The 21,235-nt window shown below is 38.4% G+C and overlaps 1 protein-coding gene across 2 annotated transcripts; it reads left to right on the top strand.

The window, feature by feature from the left end:
• Positions 1-6,260: 6,260 nt before the first annotated feature.
• lhfpl2a (LHFPL tetraspan subfamily member 2a) lies at positions 6,261-20,183 on the top strand. Of its 2 annotated transcripts, none has more exons than XM_055179186.2 (3): positions 6,261-6,283; positions 18,428-19,034; positions 19,750-20,183. In XM_055179186.2, exons 2-3 carry the CDS (start codon positions 18,614-18,616, stop codon positions 20,004-20,006), a joined length of 678 nt encoding a protein of 225 aa, XP_055035161.1. In that variant the 5' UTR covers positions 6,261-6,283; positions 18,428-18,613; the 3' UTR covers positions 20,007-20,183. The 2 variants fall into 2 exon arrangements, with proteins under 2 accessions (XP_055035161.1, XP_055035160.1); XM_055179185.2 differs by lacking the exon at positions 6,261-6,283 and adding an exon at positions 16,527-16,678.
• The last annotated feature ends 1,052 nt before the right edge of the window (positions 20,184-21,235 follow it).

The following is a 21,235-nucleotide window of genomic DNA, read 5'->3' as shown; positions in this document are numbered from 1 at the left end:
TTTGTTGGGAATTGTGCTCATGTTGTGTTGTTTTTGCGTGATGACGTCCCCAACACCATCTGTAGTCCTTCAGCAGCTTGTTATAAAACACTTTAAAGCTTTAAAACATCATGAGTGATGATATCACTGTGTGTTTTATTTCATAGATGATAATATCTTGAGCTTATGTGAACCCAGTATGTTATTTAAGGAGTTTAACAGAAAACTGATTGACTTCAGGATGATGAAAGCAGAAGTGCTATAACGCTAACTCACTAATGGGGTTTGACTACAAAAATACATCATCACTCTATAACAGCTGTAATACTGACTCTCTCTCTCTCTCTCTCTTTCTCTCTCTTTCTGTCTCTCATGTTGTTTGTTGCCATCTCACTCATCCATCTGTTCACACTTTTTCCTGTTGTCTTTTTTCTTTCAACTTACTTTCTTGTTGTTGTTTTACTCCATCTATGTCCTCTCTCACTTTATATTTTTTATTTCATAACAATACATTTGATTCTTTGATGTTTGTTTAAAGAGAGAGAGAGTTAAGTGATGCTTTATTGATCTTATTGATCACTGATGGTTTACTGGAGGTCTGCTGGTCCACTTCATCTGGTTAGTCCTGTGTGGTAAAAACAGTGTGTTAGGTGTGTTTCAGCAGAGTTAAAGTCTAATGAGGTTTACTCATCATGTTTATATCAGGTGAGAAGATGAATTGTTGAGTTTCAGATTGAATGTGTGTTTAGCAGTACTGTTACTAATCCTCTTATAAATGTACAGTCAGTGTGGATTACTCAAGTCAAATTAACCAATTATTCACAAACCAGCTTACTAAACTAATTGAAATCTTTATCTTTCTGTATAGCAGTGAAGTGTGAGGTTAGTATTTACACATCTCTTATTTCTTCAGCTGTGTATGACATCATTGTGCAGTTTTACTACATCTGTCATGAACGAAGATGTTTTCAGTCTGATCTGAGATCTGTTTAGAGGTGTTTGCTGTGATGGCTGGTGGTCTGTCAGGGTTACAGTGGGTGAAGAATGTGTACCATCCAAACAAATACATCCAATCTCTGCCTGCGAGGTCACCAGACTGCACTGAGCTATTATAAACACAACTCTCTGTGTGTCTGTGTGTGTCTGTGTGTGTGTGTGTGTGTGTGTGTGTGTGTCTCTGTGTGTGTGTGTGTGTGTCTCTGTGTGTGTCTCTGTGTGTGGCAGCTGAAGGAGATCTGAGACATCTGACCTGTAATATGAAACTCATCTGTATCTTTAAATGTTTTGAATAGCGAGACAGATGTGAGAAAGCCTGAGAAGAACTGAGATAAGAAAGAGAGAAACATTCACAACAGAATCACAGTAAAGTACTGTAAGCATTCATTGCTGAACTAAAACACGGTTTTACTACAGTAACTATTTTGTTTTGTTTTAACAATAGTAAAACAGTGTTTTATTTCAGTAGTGAATGCTGTCATGTTTACAGTACTTTACTGTGATTTTGTTGTTAATGTTTCAACTCTCTGTAAGTCTCTTTTTTAATCTCAGTTCTAATAACCACAAATAACAAAATAACCATACTACACGTATTACTACACTGGAGTAATAACCATTTTTTTTATAAGGGATGTATGTGATGAATGCTTTACTGTAATTCTGTATAGTTGCTAATGCACCTCAATTTCCCACTGGGGATCAATAAAGTACCTGCCTGTCTGTCTGTCTGTCTGTCTGTCTGTGTACAATGTGCTGAAGCACACTCGCTAACACACCAACACACAACCTGGCCTAATACCACACAAACAACGAAACAACAACACTACATCACACAACAACACGCTGCACAAAGTTTAGCAAATATCTTCACGCACGCACACCCAAACCCGCGTGGACGCGCCGGAGACGAAGAGTTGCCGTGGTGACTGTAGAGAGAGAGAGAGAGAAGAGGGGGTAGAGAGACGGACAGACAGACACAGCGAGAGAGAGAGAGAGAGACGGAGAGAATGAGTTGTTAAGCTCGTGGACGGTTGAATTTTATTTTCTGGATGTTTAAAAGCGTCGAGTTTGTTTCGGCTGAAGAGCGCGCGGACGTGACATGAGTAGCTTTGTGTGATCTCATATTAACATTCTCACATTTAACTATTTTTCCTGAGATTCGTGAATTTATCTTTAATTAAAGACCGCTTTGTAAATAAGGAGAGATTTGTAAGTTAATGTAAACGAGTGTTTAGTGAGTAAAGTCTTTAATGTGGATGAGTTTTCCGTTTTCTCGTCATTGTGTCCAGAACGGAAAGTCGTGGCAGAAGGATCGACGAGTTCCTTCTTTCTTTCTCTCCCTCTCTCCAAATCTTTCACTCATTTTCTCTTTCTTTTTCTAGATTTCATGCATTTCAAGAGCTTTTCTTTGCGTTAACGCGATGCTAAATAAGATTGTTGATGTGGTTTTAGTTAAATGTTGTTCATTCACTCGTCAGATTTATTCATTCATACTAACGTTATTTTCCCAGTTATCTAACGGAAATCTATTGTTACTACGTTTTTACGCGAACGTTACCATGGTAATATCGTATATTTTTTTTACGTGGACCTTATCCTGGGACATTTGTGCCCAGTTTGAGAGATTATTGAGATGTTTTCCTTAAAAGTCTCTCCATTCAGTCTAATTTCTGTCTTTAGAGAAACAGCAGAGATAGTGTTGTTAAGTACCTCAGTAAGATCATCGTTTTAAACTTTACGTTTACCAGATGTCAGTGACGTCACACCATGATACACGATTTCATGATATCTTTGTTTAAAAGCTGTCTACGTGTATAATGTGAATGATTCACTGTTTATATTGTTGCATCAGTGATTATGGGATAGAGTCATTTTAGTGCTCTGTTGGACTTCTTAAACAGTATGATGTCGTTTTTCCTGCGCTGGCCCTTTAAGATCTGCTTGAGGTTGTAATGGTTTACCAGCACTCGATCATCACTGAACATTCACTTTATGGAGGTTAAGAATAAGAGCAGGCAGCTGGACGGTCCTACCGCTCTCCACTACAGACAGAAAAACTCTGGAAGAAAAGCAGACGCTTCATTACAGACTGTTAGAGCCAAGAAAACACACACACACACACACACACACACACACACACACACACACACACACACACACACACACACACACCGTCCCTCTGATCCACCGCCAACACACAGAAAGAGAGAGATGCTTTCACCTTTCACAATCTTAAAGTAATACAACTAAGACTAAATTGATTTGTTCTAACAATTAGTGAGTTATCTACCTAGACAGCATTGAAAACCACCAGTGTGACATTCATCAAGTCTAAAGTCAGACTGAAGAAGTGTGAATCAGAGAGTTAAGGTTCCTCTGAGATGACGGCCGTATTGTGTCTTTATTTTACAGTAAGATCTGCGGTAACAAGATCCAAACTGTATAACCCCATTCACACGGCACTTTGTCCCAGAACATTTCAGTGAAGTTGTCCGAAAGGCCTCTGTGTGAACACAAACACGTCCTGTAAATTTTCTGGGATCTCTCCCATAAAGATGATCTAGTAACATTGCCGTAACATTCACGGAAAGCCTTCTGTGTGAACAAGAGACAGAAGCGATGCCGTAAGGGGCGTGTCGTAGTGAAGACATGTGTGTTATTGCAACAAGAAGTTATGGTTCAGCTCTTTGACACGTGGATTTAAACCCAGATCAACATTCACAATGAGAAATGTCTGCAAACTGTACTGAAGCGGAGATCAGGGAGCTCGTCACTATCAGCGCTGAAGCTGAGATCAGCGTGACAACAGCGCATCACTACACACGCTCCTTATCATCTTATCATAAACTATAATGCACTTGTAAACTTGACGCTGTAGAAATAAACTACCAAGTGTAGGACTTCACAGGATCTTTTACTTCACATCTTTACATGTGTGTAAATGCAGGCACAGATTCCAGAAAAATGTTGAATGAACAAAAAACAATCCCAGAAAATCCTGGACGCTTTTTCCGTGTATTTTCCGTAATCTCTGTGTAAAAAGGACTTATATGTATGTTTGAGGATGGAAAGCCACAGCGATTGCAGTTAAAATGTAGATGAAATGTAGGGTGGAGGTCAAAGGTCAAACAGGCATTAATAGTTGTAGAACATTGAGTGGGTTAACATGATAACTTTCACTTTATTCTGGGTTAAACTTTACTTTTGTCTCAGCAGTTTATGAACACTTTGATTAAATCTCTTTATTCAGTGCTCTTTTGTTTCATAAGATTCATGTGTTAGTCTGTATGTGGCCGGTTGTGTTTAAGCACAGAAGGGCTCTAAATGGGTCACATTACGTGCTAGAGTTTTCCATGCGGCGTTCCCAAAAGGAGCATGTTTGATTGAATTAAAACCAGCCGAGCCGCTCTGACTCTAAATGAAGCCCAGAGTTCTCAGCGCCGGCCGTCCTGTCTGAGTCCAGAAACAAACATCATATGAAAGATCACCTAAAATCATTGACTCATGTTCATTCAGACCTGTCTGATCAGCAGCAGAATATACAGACGTTTTCTCCTCCTTTCAACTCAAATGTATACAAATGTAATGCAAACATTATAATAAAGATTTCTGCAGCAGAAAGCTGTAATAGATATCATAATGACATGAAGATGAGTAAATAATGACAGAATATCTTCATTACTAGGTAAACAAACACACTTCGGTTTGTGTCTGTCTGTTTGTGATCTTTCTGTCTGTCTGTGATCTTTCTATCTGTCTGTCTGTCTGTCTGTCTGTCTGTGATCTTTCTGTCTGTTTTTCTGTCTGTTTGTGATTTTTCTGTTTGTCTATGATCTGCCTGTGATTTGTCTGTCTGTCTGTGATCTTTTTGTTTGTGTGTGATCTTTCTGTCTGTCTGTGAACTTTCTTTTTGTGATCTTTCTGTCTGTCTGTGATGTTTCTGTGGTCTGTCTGTTTGTGATTGATCTGTCTGTCGGTTGTTCTGTCTGTCTGTGATCTTTTTGTTTGTCTGTGATCTTTCTGTCTTTTTGTGATCTTTCTGTCTGTCTGTGATCTGTCTGTTTGAGATTTTTCTGTCTGTCTGTTTGTTTGTGATTTTTCTGTTTGACCATGATCTGTCTGTGATTTGTCTGTCTGTCTGTGATTTTTTTTGTCTGTCTGTGATCTGTCTGTTTGAGATTTTTCTGTTTGTCTGTGATCTGTCTGTCTGTGGATTGATGCTGTTGTCTTGGGGCTTTGCTGTTGTGTATTAGGCATGGGCCGGTATAAGATTCTGGCGATATGCTAACCTTTAGGAAAAATATCACGGTTTCACGGTGTTGTGCGTTATTGCCATTGCAAAATGTGTTATTTTCAAATGCCAGGTAAAACTAAAGCCTTTGAATTATAATATGCTTTCAAAAATATATATAATATTTTGGTGATGTATATTAAATGTAAACATCAAATCAATCACATGATTTAATGAATTAATGAATTTTGTATAAACACAGCTCATACCTTGGAGATGGTATCACAGAACATTTTAGTGGTTTTGAAACCTTGACTGTTTAAAACATCGGTATACCTTGAAACGGGTAACTGACCCATACCTATTGTGTATGTAGTGTGGAGCAGTCATGCACACTGATAAGATTACTGATGAACTACTAAACCACTCTTTTTCTCTCTCTGTCTCTCTCTCTTTATCTCTCTCTCTCTCTCTCTTTCTGTCTCTTTATTGACACTTACAGCAGAGCAACATTTCTATTAAAGAGTACAAACATAGAGGAATGACAAAGTAACAGAAGAAAACAAAGTACAGATCTAATTTTTGTGATTTGTGTAACACAGCTCATTTGTGTTTGTGTGTGTGTTTGTTATATTTTCTTTAAGCAGCAGGGTGTGTTTTAAGCACCCCCACCCAAACCCCCTCTACCTTGAAGGACACTTGTGTCTCTTTTGTTTGCGGGGCCGGGCTCAGGGGACATTTGTGTTCTCATCCTGCACGATTCATCTCTGTAAACTCTTATGAGTCCAGTTGTGACTTCTGTTCATTTTGTCCGTGTTTATAGTTGATCCATTCCTGCTGCTCTCTGATTGGCTGATATGTTGAATTGGAAACGGCTTCACTTTCACAGTCTTTATATTTAATACATTCATTGCTATTGAAGCTGTAGAAGTGTTAGATTGTCTAAGTAAGTGTGATGCTCAGTATGGAGGTGTGTGTTTCGTGACAGGTTGTCGTAGCAGCAGACATTTGATTGGCTGACACAGAAGCAGATCTTCCAGCTGTATTGAAATGACTTGTCATATTGGCCAATCACAGGTGTGTTTTCATGATCAGTTTAGATAGTTGCTCAATGTGTGTTCTTGTCTATACTTGTGGACTTGTGAAAGTCATCAGTTGCGACTCAAGTACTTTTCTGATTTCAAGTTCACACAAAATCCTTGAATGTGTTCTTGCTCCGCTCCTTTTATCAAGAATGCATCAGGAGGTGACTTTACAGGCAGTTTCCCAGAATGCATTTCACATGAACTGTGAAAATAATATTGGAAATATTGTTGTTCTTGTATCGCAAAATGTAATTTTAAGAGCTGTTTATGGAAGGATATAAATGTTTAAACTTCAAATCTGTGCTCATTTAGTAATGATAGCACCTATTTGAAAATGTGCTTTACTGTTTTAAGAGATGTGAGGCGGGCGGTTGTGTACAGACTCATCTGAAATTTGCTGCTGTCTCTGATGTATCTCAGGTGTCTGATGGTCAAACGTGAAATATTGGCTTTGGGTATATCTAACTAGCAAATTTTGGTCCAATGTTTTTGTAAAAATAGGGGTGAGCGGGACAAAAACTAACGCGAGGTTAATTGTAACACATATTTCTACAGGGCCGTCTGTGTTTTTGGTCTTTTTCTCTTACTGTCAGAAGATCTACTGTGAATTTGTGAAAAGTTTTGATTTGTTTTTGATTTGGTTCGTGTTTTGGAGGTAAATTTCTTCATCTTGTGTGTAAGAAGTCACCAAATCCAACCTTATATTATTTTAATCACTGTCTTTTTACCTCAAACATAACAGCATTTTGAAACACATCAGTAACTCTTAGTAACTGATAGCTGGGATTAAAAACATTTTTACACAGTGAGGTTAGTTGTCACACAGTCTCAGGTATACAATGATAATGAAATAAATAACAATGTTAATCCTTTTTATCAAAATGATAACTGTTAATACAATATCAGGGGAAATAACTCACAATTAGGATTTTTGTCTTAATTGTGCAGACCTTTCAAAAAAATCTATTTCTATGCATTGATGGTTATATGAAAGATGATGGATGGATGAATGAATGTGTGGATATCTATCTATTATAGCAGATATATAAACAATATCCACCTTTATTATATAGACAGAAGAATTTGATTGAAATATAATTTAAAACCGTCTCTTCACCTATGGGGTAACGTTTGCACTCCTCTCACTTTCGGTGTAATTGTACGATAACTGTAGGACCCATGAACAAACTTTAAGTGTTCATTTGTAGCAGAGATGTGTGTGTTGATTGTGTAAAAATGATTCATTTAACTTTAATAATATATATATAATGCTAGAGCCTAAAAGCATTAGTTTGTGCCTCGCTCTCCCCTACATTAAAATATGAATATTCAGGTCTGCAGGCATTGGTAAGACTAAATGATGACCTGAACTACTCTGTTGTTTCATTTGTATTATAATCAGACTCTCTGTCCTTCTGTCTGCAGGGAGTTTATACTCCCGAGTCTAAACTTACCAAATCTAAATGACCAAGGACACAGATCCAGTTTTGGTGTTGGTGGTATTAAGAAATGTGTGATTTGTGAGAAGTACTGCTCATGTTTTTAATGTGATATCTCTCTTTTATATAAGGAGGACCATATTGTTTTGACCCCTTGTGTTTACCTGAGTAACAAATTGTGCGTGTTTTAAGGAAGATGTTGTGTTGATGTTGTTGTTGAAGTGGTGCAGGACAGATCTTGTGATGTTTTTTACTTCACCTGTGTGTTCACCTCAGTAAAGGTCAGATGATACTATGAATATCTGATATTTCTGTGATATTTCTCAGCTCAGCTGAGCTTGAGGGTGTGAAATATTTGGGAATGTTTGGGGTCATTGACAGACAGGTGTTGAGCTGTTGTCATGGCAACTGTTCTTACACTTACCAGAAGGTTAGGGTTAGGTATATTTGTCTTGTCTTTCAGCCAACTAATGTTATACACTATAGGGTGTTGGTTTTCCAGACAGGGTTTACATTAAGCCAGTACTAGGCCTAAGTTAAATTAGGACATTTAAAGGTGGGGTGCATGATCTCTAAAAGTAATGTTGAAATTACCTAAACAAACACACCCCTACCCCAATAGAATCTGGACCTTCATTTAATAGATCCCCCCACACATATGCAACCCAGGCAATGATGTTGGTTAGTAGACACGCCCCTTACAGCTGATTGGCTACAAGTGTGTTTTGTTTTTCCAAAGTGTTTTTCACATATCATGCACCCCACCTTTAAGTAGTTTTTACAAACATACCTTACAAAAAACATGACAGGTGTGTATCTTGAGACAAAACAATGACACTGAAGATAAGTGAGTACACGCTGTTATCAGTTAAGACGACTCAATCATGCAGTTTAGTCTGGGACTAGATTTAAGCCCTGTCCAGGAATCCAAATCTACTGGACAAACTGTTATAAGTGACACATTTAACATTTGGTTCATGTTACATGGACTGAAATATACAGTTGTGTTTGTTTGTTTGTGTATGTGTGTGTGTGTGTATGTGTGTGTGTGTGTGTGTGTGTGTGTGTGTGTGTGTGGGTGTGGGTGTGTGTGGGTCTGTTTGTCTTGTAGTAAACATCTTTTTTCAGAGTTCACATTTGTTATATTTGCTGAAATAGAAGAATAGATTTTAATGCTGCGTTTACACCAACCGCGATTGAGACGTCAAAATCGCGTCTACCGCGTCTAGTTTGCCACTTGAACAGTTTGAATGCATTCACGCATCTAGAGAGTTACCGGTTTGTATTTGGTCACCTTACTATAGGGGGAAAATAAACGGCGCGGGTCGATAAATGTCACATGACTCAAAAGTTAGTGTGTAATAAAATGTGTTAAGTTAGTTGTAATAAAGTTAGTGTGTATTACAACTTACCAGGTTGCCCGATGTCCTCACTGACACTCTTCCAAGCAAGGTCCTTTTTATTCCTGTCTCTATAGAAATAAGAACTTGTGTCGTATAGCAACGGGTGACTGCTTACAGACAATATCAAGCGTTCCTTCATGTTGAATGAGTGACTCTGGGCGGGGCTGACGCCACAGCAGCAAACAGGTTCCTGATTGGTTAACGTGGCGCGAAAATCCGCCAAAGTTAAAATTTTTCATCTCGGGTGTCAGCCACAAATTCACATCAAATGCAAAATGCACAAAAAGCACCATTCACGTGTACCGTGCATACTGCGAATGAAGCGTAATTGGGTGTACCGCGCTGCGCCAAATGCCTCATTGATGCGCATCTTCACATTGACCTAACATTGAAATCACTCGTGCTTGACGCCTCTACCGCAGCTGGTGTAAACGCAGCGTAACAGTCTGTGAAAATAGCCGTTATGGACTTTCCCGAAGTCACTTTCTCTTTTTTTATCGTTTGAACAAAAGGCACAGGGGATACATTATCAAGCACAATAAAAAAAATAATAATAATAATAAAAAAAGATAATTAACGCAAATTAAAGCAAGGCAGTAGATAAGGGATAGTCTGCTAAAACAATTTACAAAATATTCATAGACACTACAAGTGCAAAAAACAATACAAGCACTTAGGGTTAGGGTTAATAATTAACATTGGGAATACATAAATAAATAATAATCTTCAGAAAATCAGGAAGTAATTTATAATGAAACCATAATTTCATTGAGCAACAAAGATGTTTTAGCAGCTTTCTTATTAGCTGATGAACAAATAGAGTCATAAAATCAATTTAAATCAACACAAAACAATTCTAAAATTGGGCTTCAAAACAGATACTTTACACTTATGAAGATAAAACTCGCCACATGAAGTAAGCAGTTTTAATCTGTCATCCATCTCCTTTGACCCGGAATCCCGAATCAAAAACAGCTCTTGTAGTAAACATCTAAAGCCACAGACTTCCAGTATGTGTAGTGCTAATGGGCATCTGTCTGTCTGTGTTTTATTTTTAATTCTCTCCTCCACATCTTTTAGATCTTTTGCTCTCTTCTGAGGCCATGTGGTGATATAACATAAAAGTTTTTCCTTTGCACTTTTGAAAACTTTCAAGTACCACAAAGCTGTCAAAAAGATCCATGTTTACACAGATCTGTGAAGACGATTACATTTGTTATTGTATTACTCACGCCAGGCCTGTAGATGGCAATGTTACTTTGTAAAGAAACACTACACACAACAGTTTGGTTTAAATCAGAAATTCTCAACTCTGGCCCTCGAGATGCAGGTGGCATCCGAAACTGCCTACATCCATACTATATAGTAGACGAAAAGCAGTAGGCGAGGCGAGTAGTATGTCCGGATTCATAGTATTCCAAAAACAATAGACGAAAATTAAATGAATAAAAATAAATCAGCTTATAAATATGTTATATTTAACCTGATTCATCCACATGAGCACCACACTTCTCACCGTATCGACTGTGGACACAAACACATTTACTCGGACTGTTATGTAACGGCAAAACTGACACGATGTGGTGTCAGCACCAGACTGTGTGTGTCTGTGCCGTAAGCACAATCTCTATTTTTGTCATTTCAGCATTTTTGGGGAAAGTTTTTTTTCCAGCGTATCACCGTTGCTCCTGCTGCTCTCATGTAACTTTACTAAATCCTGCTGACTGTTCTGATAGACGGGAGCAGGAAAGATGTGTTGTTTTTCTCACATGTGTGGTTTATTGATAGCACACAACATAAACAGGTACGGGTCAAATAATCCATACTGTAAATCAGAATCACAGTCCAGGCAAAGATCAACGAACAATATCCACACTAAACACAGAACCAGTGAAACAACATGAATGATCACAACAAATGAACAAACATTTCTGCTGTCAGCTGACTCGTGTGTGTGTTGTATTATCAGAAATAATAAGTTAGCGCGTGTATATTGGATGTCCTCTCCTAACCAGAATGCTTTGTGAGTAAAGAAGAATGAACAAATGTAGGGAATAAGTTGTTCACTCAAAGTTTAGACAACAGTACAAAATGGCCGACAGCCCATAATAGTGCCCTGTATGAGGATTGAGAGACAGCTTGTAACATGTGGACATCACAGGGTGTTAAGTAGAAACTGTGTGTATTTAAATGATCCTTTCATAGATATACTAGTATTACCACCATACTGAAGAAATCCAGCTAAGACCAGCATAAAATGGTGAGCTGGTTTAGCTGGTCTCCCAGTTTGATTTTAGCTGGTAATGCTGGTCTAGCTGTGTTTTGGTCACATTTTAAGCTGGTCTAGCTGGACTTAGCTGGTCAGGCTGAAAGACCAGCTGACACACCAGCTTGACCAGCTTTACCAGGCTGGGAGGACCAGCTTAGACCAGCTACTGCCACCTTAAACCAGCTACCAGCTTATGCTGTTTTTTTCAGTAGGGCAGCTAACTAGTATTACCATCTAACTCTGAAATGCAGTTCTTTAAACTGAGATATGACTTTGTGGAGAGCTGCTGGTGTATTTTTGTGGTATCAGTCATTTGTAAGGTTTGTATATAGAAACCCCTGCAGACAGATCTCAGTCTAGACGTGACTTTCTTCTAGATTTTCAGGAAATCCACACAGTAGTCTCAGAATGTTGAACTATTAGGTCTTCAAATACTTCATGCATTATTGAATTTTTCAAATGAAATGAAATGTTGTGTATGGTGGATATTTCTGTGTAGTTGTTATAGAAAAGTCTTCAGTCTTCTGTTTCAGGTCGACTGTTGTTGTGATGACAGTAATAATTATAGGAAATCACTTCATTGAACACTGAAAGCTGCTGTGTTTTATTTAGGGTGAGAGACTGTCAACATGATTGTGTAATATCAGGACAATGAGATGTGAGGTATTGTTTAGAGACCACCTGCCATGATCATTGAATGAAGGAAACTCCCAGAATAATATTCACCCTAACATCCACTTGGTCCAGTTCCTCTTTATATTGACACACACACACACACACACACACACACACACACACACACACACACACACACACACACACACACACACACACACACACACACACACACACACACACACACACACACACACACACACACTTGTGTGTCATCCTGGTGGGTTTTTGTGAAGCTCCTGTTGTGTTGTGTGGGAAGCCCTACAGCCGGCACAGATTAAACTGACTAACGGTTGGTCTGAACAATACTGAGGCGGATGTCCTGCTGTAGGGCGTTTGAAAGGGTCACAGAGAGACCCCGAATACTACACACACACACACACACACACACACACACACACACACACTTTTAAAATGTTTTGTGTGTGTGTCTGTGTGTAGTTGATCTGCCTGTCAAATGCAAATGTCTGTTGTGTAAAGGTCTTGAAGGAGTTCTGGTTCTGGTTGGCCACCCACTTAGACCGGAGCGTTTACAGTTGGACGTTTGTTTCTCTATCATGTGACGCTCACGGTGCTGAGAGAGATTTTTTGACAACGGGAAATTAGGAAATCGCCTCTTCCACCCAATTCATCATACAGAGTTCAAATAAATACACTCGTAAAAGCCTTCATTAGAGATAAGACATGTTTACAGAGCAATACTAACATGCTACATAATGCATGCAGTCTAGTTAGGAGGTAGTGTATACTATTTCATTAAAATAGTATGTGAAACATTATACAGCGTTATAAGTGTTATCTTGTATCTCACATACTTATTTAATCATGAATATTTTTAGGTTTTAAAGAGCACCTATGGTCAGATTGACGATTTAACATTTCCTTTGGTGTGTAAGTGTGTATTAGTTCATGTTAACTATATGCAAACGGTACAAATCCCAAAGTAAACGATGACCCGAGTTGTCGATATCTTGGACTACAACAGACTCACAGATTGTAGGCAACAGTTAGTTCCTCGACATGTTGACGTTGACACGATGGTCATTATCATAATCCTGCCCACTCGTCTGTCTTTTTATATTTAAAGAGTTTACTACGGACCAAACCTTGACTCGAACACAAGTTTTGTGCAGTGCAGAGTAGCGCGTGTTATTTGTCGTTTCTACGATCACAAATACAGACATGGTTTTAATGTTTAAGTATCTTACCTACTTCTTGACTTATTTTCATGTGATGTGACTATTAAAACCCATTGTGAGATATCACCACTGATATCTATAAGCAGCTCGCAGAAACATCTCTCTGACTTACTGAAAAATATACAGTATAAAACACTTAATAATTCTGTTTAATGTATTACTGACAAGAACAAAGTCCAGTAATAAAGCGAGTGCTCATACTGCGTTAAGATTAAATGAAAAATCAATAGTATATAAATATAGTTTTATGCTCGCACCAAAACAATAACAACACAAAAGACTAAATATGAATAAAAGAATCAAGTAATAGATTCATGACGCCAAATACTGCTGGTTTGATCGACACAAAACAAATAAAATCTCATTTTTGACCATTTTTGACAAATACATCAGAGTCAGCGAAACTCTGTCAGGGATGAAGCCCAGATCAGGTGGTGATCAGCGGGGTGATTGAATACTGATGTCCGCTGGTACATCTGGATCTCACGTCCGAATCTTTCTAAGCAAATGTTCAAATAAGTGCTATCTTTACCAAGATTTGAATATTATACATATATATTCTTACCTGAACTAATCTAAAGCTACACATTGTGACCAAGAAACGCTCATATTAAGAAATAGCTATTATGTCTATTGAGTTATTATGAGATTAAAAACAAAACGTCTGAACGTCTGAAAACGTCATTCTGGCCTTCAAATCCGCAGCTGGAGAAAGTAGTTCCTCATTAAAGAGGCTTTTAAAATCACTCCGATGTTGTTTTCTAGTTTTCTTTTCTCAAACGTGTGCGAGCTATATCACACTCTTACTCCAGCCATATTCATCATCTAATAAAGTAAAGGTAAAATGTATCGCATTATGGGATATGTTGGTTGCATACTGCACACTTTGACAAATGTCGTTGATCGTTCTGCTATTGCATGCATATTGAAGATTCATCTTGTGCACTGTGTTTGTATTATCTCTGTCTGTTCAATGCATCAGTACGTTTGGCACTTTGAACATCTTCATAGACTCGTGGATATTTGTGTGGTTTTCCTCTGGAAGCAGCTTCTCTCTCCTAAAATCTTCCTAAAGTTTTTCCCACAGTAGACCTCAGGACACGATCAAGTAAAGTCTCAGTGCTTCCTTTGAATATTACAGAATGACGAGTTTAAACAAGCTTGAAATGTTTGCTTTGATGGATTGTGGGATTAGTTTACTCTCACATATTAATAAAACTACTGACATAACATAAATACTAGAAACTGTACTAGGTCAGTGTCCACACTTAAACAAATAAACGTCTTCATGAGCACTTCAACCATTTATGGAATTTTGTCAGGTTTTCCTAAATGAACCCACGCTGAAATTCATAAATGAAGACGTGATTGTTGAAGGTTGGAGCGTTGTTGTGGTGTTGTGATGAATTTCTCCTAGAGACATATCATCATTCCTGACTCATATTCCAGAATTATTCCATCTGGAGCGGACTGATTGTTTTTGGCAGAGTCATGGATTACACACGCACACACAATAGCGTGTATGTCCTGTGATGTAGCGCTTGTTTTATGGCTGAGTGCTTATGGACCAGTTGTCAAGGCAACGCTCGTAGTTTTGTCCTGTGTGTGTTTGTGTGTCTGTGTGTGTTTGTGTTCTTCTGGCACACTTCTGAGATGAGCTCAGTGTTTTCTGCATGTATTTGTGTCTACAGAAGTTAAATATGATCTAATTGAAGACACGTGGTTTTTCCAGGACCTTTATGGTCATTTGTATTAGAAATCATCATTTGTGCAGAGCCAGATGTGAGATTATATTTAATATTCTGATCTGATCTGAGGTCAGGAGCAGTGTGTCGTGTTCACATCATCATTTGAGTCCATTGGGTCCTGTGTTGTTTGTTGATAAATAAACAGTTCAACACTTTCTGTAAGATTATATCTGAGACTGAAGAATGCTTTAGTTGAATGTTGTTGAACTGATGATGATATGTGTGATTGTTTCAGAGGAGGAGAGCGTGTGTGTGTGTGTTGTGTGTTTGTTTATTGTTTGTGTTTAATGAAAATGAATGTGAGTTGTACTGAGTGTAAGTAATCTCATCATGTTGTTCATTAGTGAGGTCTGTATGAATCCAGAAACGGTCGTTGTGAACCCAGTAACCCATGATCTCATGAGTGCAGATACAGCACACATTTACACACTGCATACTAGATTCATAGTGGACTACTAACAGAGATATATCTTAATATTGTGCACACTGCATACTAGATTCATAGTGGACTACTAACAGAGATATATCTTAATATTGTGCACACTGCATACTAGATTCATAGTGTACTACTAACAGAGATATATCTTAATATTGTGCACACTGCATACTAGATTCATAGTGGACTACTAACAGAGATATATCTTAATATTGTGCACACTGCATACTAGATTCATAGTGTACTACTTACAGAGATATATCTTAATATTGTGCCATCTGATGAGTTTCCAGCATCGAGTTGTGTTTTTGGAAGTCACAGCGAGACCTGTGTGATGTTTACTGATGTTTTTAGTATTTTTGTCTTGTTTTCAGTACAAATATCAAAAAATTATAATTTTAGACAAAAAATATACAATTTAAGTGAATATAAAACAAGCAAAAAAAAAAACTGCAAATGGGGAAAGCAAAAATCTTTGATTTAAAGAAAAAATTAAGAAAACCTTTCTTACCTCATTGGCAGATTTTTGTTGTTTGTTTTAAGCACAAATTCACTTACATTTGATGGGTTTTTTTTGTCTAAAAACTGGAGTTATATTTTCTTAGGTCATTTTGCTCATTACAAAAATACATCTTAATTTAAGAATTTTTAGATATTTATAAAAATTAGATAAAAAATACAAAGTAAGAAAGTAATTTTTTGCCGTGTAATAGACACAACAGCAGATATACACACGTCACACATCGCTCTGTGGTGTAAACATCTACATCTAATCCCTGATGATTCATCTGTACATGTATTCAAGTATAAAGATCAACTCTTCTTAAAGTATTTTATCAGCGCTTTTACTGTTTTATGATCAGATGAATGTTGGAGTTTAGCACCATTAGAGTCAACCAGCCGGACGAGAGAGAGAGAGAGAGAGAGAGAGAGAGAGAGAGACTGTGTGTGTGTGTGTTATTGTAACCCAGTTTCTGGTGTATAGATGGGCCTCAGATTGGGAGGGGGTGTAACAGTTAAACATTAGGTGGGAGGGATCGGAAGAGGAGGTTGAATGTTGAGTGGGAGGGGTCAGAGGTGATGATGTCATTGGAACAGATCCTCATTGAGATGTTAAAGTAAATGCATGAGACTCTTGTTCATGGCTGTGATTGAATACTCGTGATTTCTCCTGGATTTGGTGTTTGTGAGCTGATGTTTAAAAACAAACAATTGAAGGTATTTCATCTCTCTATTGTAAAGGGTTAGGGATTGTGTGTGTGCGTATGTGTTTGATGATCAATAGTTTCATCTCGGATTATGATCCATTACATTTAATAATCAATTGTGTGTAAGATGATGAGTTTACAGTGTCTCCGTAAAAACAAGACATGTGCTCTTTCTCTCTCTCTCTCTCTGTTGTGAGGTTTTTATCTTTCATCAGCTTCAGTCAGCACATGTCAGAGGTCAAGACCTTTTAGAGGGTCATGTGATCTGAGCATTTGGTTTTAATTTCTCATGTCGTCTTGTGCTGGAGACAGAATTGAGCTCTCTCATGTGTCTGACTAGATTCAGAATTTTCTTCTTGTTTTGTTTAATGTTTTTTTAAACATGAATTTGGCAGACGCTTTTATCAATAGTGACTTACCGTGCAATACGGTGTATATATTTATTATCAGTCAGTATGTGTGTTCACTGTGTTCTAACCCGTGACCTTTAGCACCATTAAAGCAATATGTTATAGTCACAGCTATAAGGGTGTAAATCAGACTTCTCATCATGATAAGATATGATGTTGATTCTCTCAAAACAACAACAACACTCTGTGAAATGATTTTAATATGATTTAGGGGTTTATACAAAGTTTTCTGCATTTGTTTTTTTTTTCTTGTACCACTGGTTTGTTGTTGTATTGCAGTCTGACACACGGGTAGTTAGTACTGTTGAAATGCATATAAAGGTACCTCATATGGATATTTTACATGATGCGTTATATCATTAGATATTTGTGACATTTGTGCTGGCAAAATGACTCTGAATGCATCCCGTCTAATTTTAAACTAGAGGTGAAAGAAAGTATAAAGGTTGATTTTGGACGAAATTTAGGTTTTTATCAAAATAAATACATTAAGCCCTCGTCTAGCGATCTCAATGCTCTATAAGTCATTAAATGTCTAAACTGATCTTTATTTGTATGTTTTCTGAGAGGTGTATCGTCCTAAATACTTAATGTAATACAAAGATGCATCTCCATCCACATACACGTCTGATATTTTATTTTAAAACATGCAGCGATTAGAAAATAAAGTGCAGGACTTGATTGATGTTTAAAGAGTTATTAAGAGAGATAAAGACATGAAAACAATCTTCCTCGCGGACACAGACTCCAATATAATACATCTACAGTTTTAAAAATATCTGTTTTGACAAGAATTCACACAGATATAATCTGTTATGTCTTAAGTGAATGTTTGCTTAGCCATCATTATATTATAAATCATTTCATTACAGTCGATCTTAAAGCAATGTCAATCAAACAGTAAAAGAAAGAAAAAGTTGAACGTTATTTTTCCTATAGATATTATTTTAGACTTTGTTTGCTAAATCTATTAGTTTTACGGTGATTTTTAGGTATGGATGAAGTGATTTTGCTTTTATACCTTCAAAAATCTTTAACTGGATTTTTTCAAAATTGACTTTGCTGACTCTTCAAACACGTGCAGCTCTGTCATTTTATGTCAGATTCAAACAAATCATTTCTCATTCCGACTCAATCTGCCAGCACAGATCACATTTAATCCATGCTTTGATCCTTATGTTTTTATTGTTGTATTGTTTCAGTTGAAGAGGTGTTTATAATATCACATAACATCTGTTTGTTATTGTTTGTCCATTATTTCTTTCTTTTGTGATTTCTTGTCTAAAATGTTTCGTGCGTGTAAAGAAAAGATGTTGAATGATGTGTTGATATTTTGTCTTTTTCTTTAGATGTGTTTGTGAGGTGATGGTCGGAGTTCCCCAGTAAGATGTAGAATCCAGACGCAGAGGAAGAGAGACACCGAGAGGAAGGAACCCCACATCTGATCCGCACAAAAGACAGAGAGAGTTTGAATCTCTCCATTCATTTGTCAGAAATACTCACAGCTTCCTGTGACCTTTGACCTCCGCCGCACCATGTGTCATGTGATTGTAACGTGTCGCTCGATGCTGTGGACGCTGCTTAGCATCGTGGCCGCGTTCAGCGAGCTCATCGCCTTCATGAGCACCGATTGGCTGGTGGGATACCCGCGGTCGGCGGACGCCGTGTTTTCCCCTCACGGGGCGACGGCGGCGGGCGAGGCGTACCGCCCCACACTGGGCATCTACGGTCGATGCATCCGGCTGCCACACTCGCGGCGAGGAGTTCTGTGTGGACCGTACGCGATGGATTTCGGAGAAATCGCCAGCGGGTTCTGGCAGGCCACGTCCATCTTCCTCGCGGCGGGAATTCTGCTGCTTTGCGCGGTGGCGTTTATATCCGTCTTCACCATGTGCTTCCAAAGTATCATGAAGAAAAGCATCTTTAATGTGTGTGGACTGCTGCAGGCCATCGCAGGTAACACAAACACACACAAAAATAACACTGTGTGTCTGTCTGTGTGTCTCTGGTGTGTGTGTGTGTGTGTGTGTCTCTGGTGTGTGTGTTTGTGTCTCTGGTGTGTGTGTCTGTGTGTTATAATATGAGGAAATGAAAAGTAGGTCATAAATTCTTTCCAGATGTCTGAGAGCTTCACACACACACACACACACACACACACACACACACACACACACACACAAAAAGTCAACGTTCAGATTTCTTTTAAATCAGTCATTTCACTTTCATCAGCATCAGAGGTCACACTGAGACATCAGCAAAAAATTCTGGAAAACAGACATGTGACCTCATCATCCCATCTGATCCAGTGATCTATTCAACACACAGATACACACACACACACACACACACAAAAAGTCAACGTTCAGATTTCTTTTAAATCAGTCATTTCACTTTCATCAGCATCAGAGGTCACACTGAGACATCAGCAAAAAATTCTGGAAAACAGACATGTGACCTCATCATCCCATCTGATCCAGTGATCTATTCAACACACAGATACACACACACACACACACACACACACACACAGGTGCACGCACACAAATATACACAGACACATATGTACGCACACAGGTGTGGTTGTTTGAGCTGTAGAGTAAATGTGTGATCTGTTACACATCAACCACCAACATTATAAAACAATATAACATTTCTTTCTGTCTCTGTGTAGGTCTGTTTCTGATACTGGGTCTGATGTTGTACCCCGCTGGTTGGGGTTGTGATAAGGTTCAGTCATACTGCGGTTCGGAGGCGTCACCTTATAAACTCGGCCTTTGCTCTTTGGGCTGGGCGTTCTATACGGCGCTGGGCGGCACCATCCTCACCTTCATCTGTGCCGTGTTCTCCGCACAGGCTGAGATCGCCACGTCCAGTGATAAAGTCCAGGAGGAAATAGGCGAGGGGAAAAGTCTCATCTGTCTGCTGTAGAAGAGATGATGATGATGATGATGATGATCCTTCATCATTGAGACTGGAGCACATCGTCCTAAATCCCAACTCAATCTGTGGAAAATCTTTTGTACTGTTTTCAATGTCAAGTTTGTGTTTGTCACTGCAAGCTGATGTAAATATGTGTGTATATAATGTAAATATCATTCATCAGGATTATGAGTTTGTCTCTTATCTCACCTGAAACCACTGATCAGATTCATTCGTTCTCCTCGGACTGGACTGGAGTATCTGTGTGCTGAGGTTTACCGTATTAAACAGTGTCTGTCTTATGATGATGTGTACCGCGGTAAAAAGTATTTGTGTGTGCTTTCTTGTGAGGTTCAGGCTTTAGGGTTTTATAAGCAAACTCAGATCAGTATTTCTGTGTTAAAGATGAATTACAGATCACAGGTCTGCAATCAGATCAAGTGCCAAAATGAATGACAGTGTCAGATTTCATTGTTTATGTCTTGAGCCCTAAAATCTTACAGCCCACAGAGCCAAAGACATTTACTCTCTCTAACTGTCTGTCTGTCTGTCTGTCTGTCTGTCTGTCTTTCTGTGTCTAACTGTCTGTGTCTGTCTGTCTGTGTTTAAGTGTCTGTCTGTCTGTCTCTCTGTGTCTGTCTGTCTGTGTTTAAGTGTCTGTCTGTCTGTCCACTCACCCGATCACCTCTCATCTCTCTCTAATAAAGAAGCCATGACAAAATATATCCGACCGTCTGCTGTCTGTTTTTTACCTGAATGTCCGGCAAAACAATCTGAAGGTCATTGACCCCTGGCAACACTTTAGGAAGTGTTTGTGTGTGTGTGTGTGTGTGTGTTTGTGTATTAATATGACAATTCAGTACACTGTGTGTGAAGTCTTTGGAGGGATTTTCCACAGACTCATCTCTTTCTCTCTCTCTCTCTTTCTCTCACACACGCACACAACCTGTTTCATCACTGAAAAATGATACACATAAACTGCACACACACAGAGAGAGAGAGAGAGAGAGAGAGAGAGCAATTGTTTGAGTCCCAGTAATTGGCCTGATTGCTTCCAGATTTGACACGCGTTCTTTAGTCCTTCGTGCATCTTTGTGCCAGTAAAACACAACTGACTCTCTGTCGGTTTTGCATCATAAATTCTTTTGCTTATTACCTCATAACAACTTAAGCACAAGGTGACCTTTGACCCTACACGTGTTACAGACGTACAGTATAATTGCATCCAAAAAACATTT

The sequence above is a fragment of the Misgurnus anguillicaudatus genome, chromosome 9, assembly GCF_027580225.2.
Source record: "Misgurnus anguillicaudatus chromosome 9, ASM2758022v2, whole genome shotgun sequence".
Taxonomy (NCBI): domain Eukaryota; kingdom Metazoa; phylum Chordata; class Actinopteri; order Cypriniformes; family Cobitidae; genus Misgurnus; species Misgurnus anguillicaudatus.
The sequence above is the reverse complement of the archived record's forward strand: the minus strand, read 5'-3'. Positions and strand labels throughout refer to the sequence as shown.

Bases quoted from the DNA above. Each gene is read 5' to 3' on its own strand.
- lhfpl2a (XM_055179186.2), top strand. From the start codon at position 18,614: ATGTGTCATGTGATTGTAACGTGTCGCTCGATGCTGTGGACGCTGCTT. The intron at 19,035-19,749 runs GTAACACAAACA...GTCTCTGTGTAG, and splicing joins ACTGCTGCAGGCCATCGCAG to GTCTGTTTCTGATACTGGGT.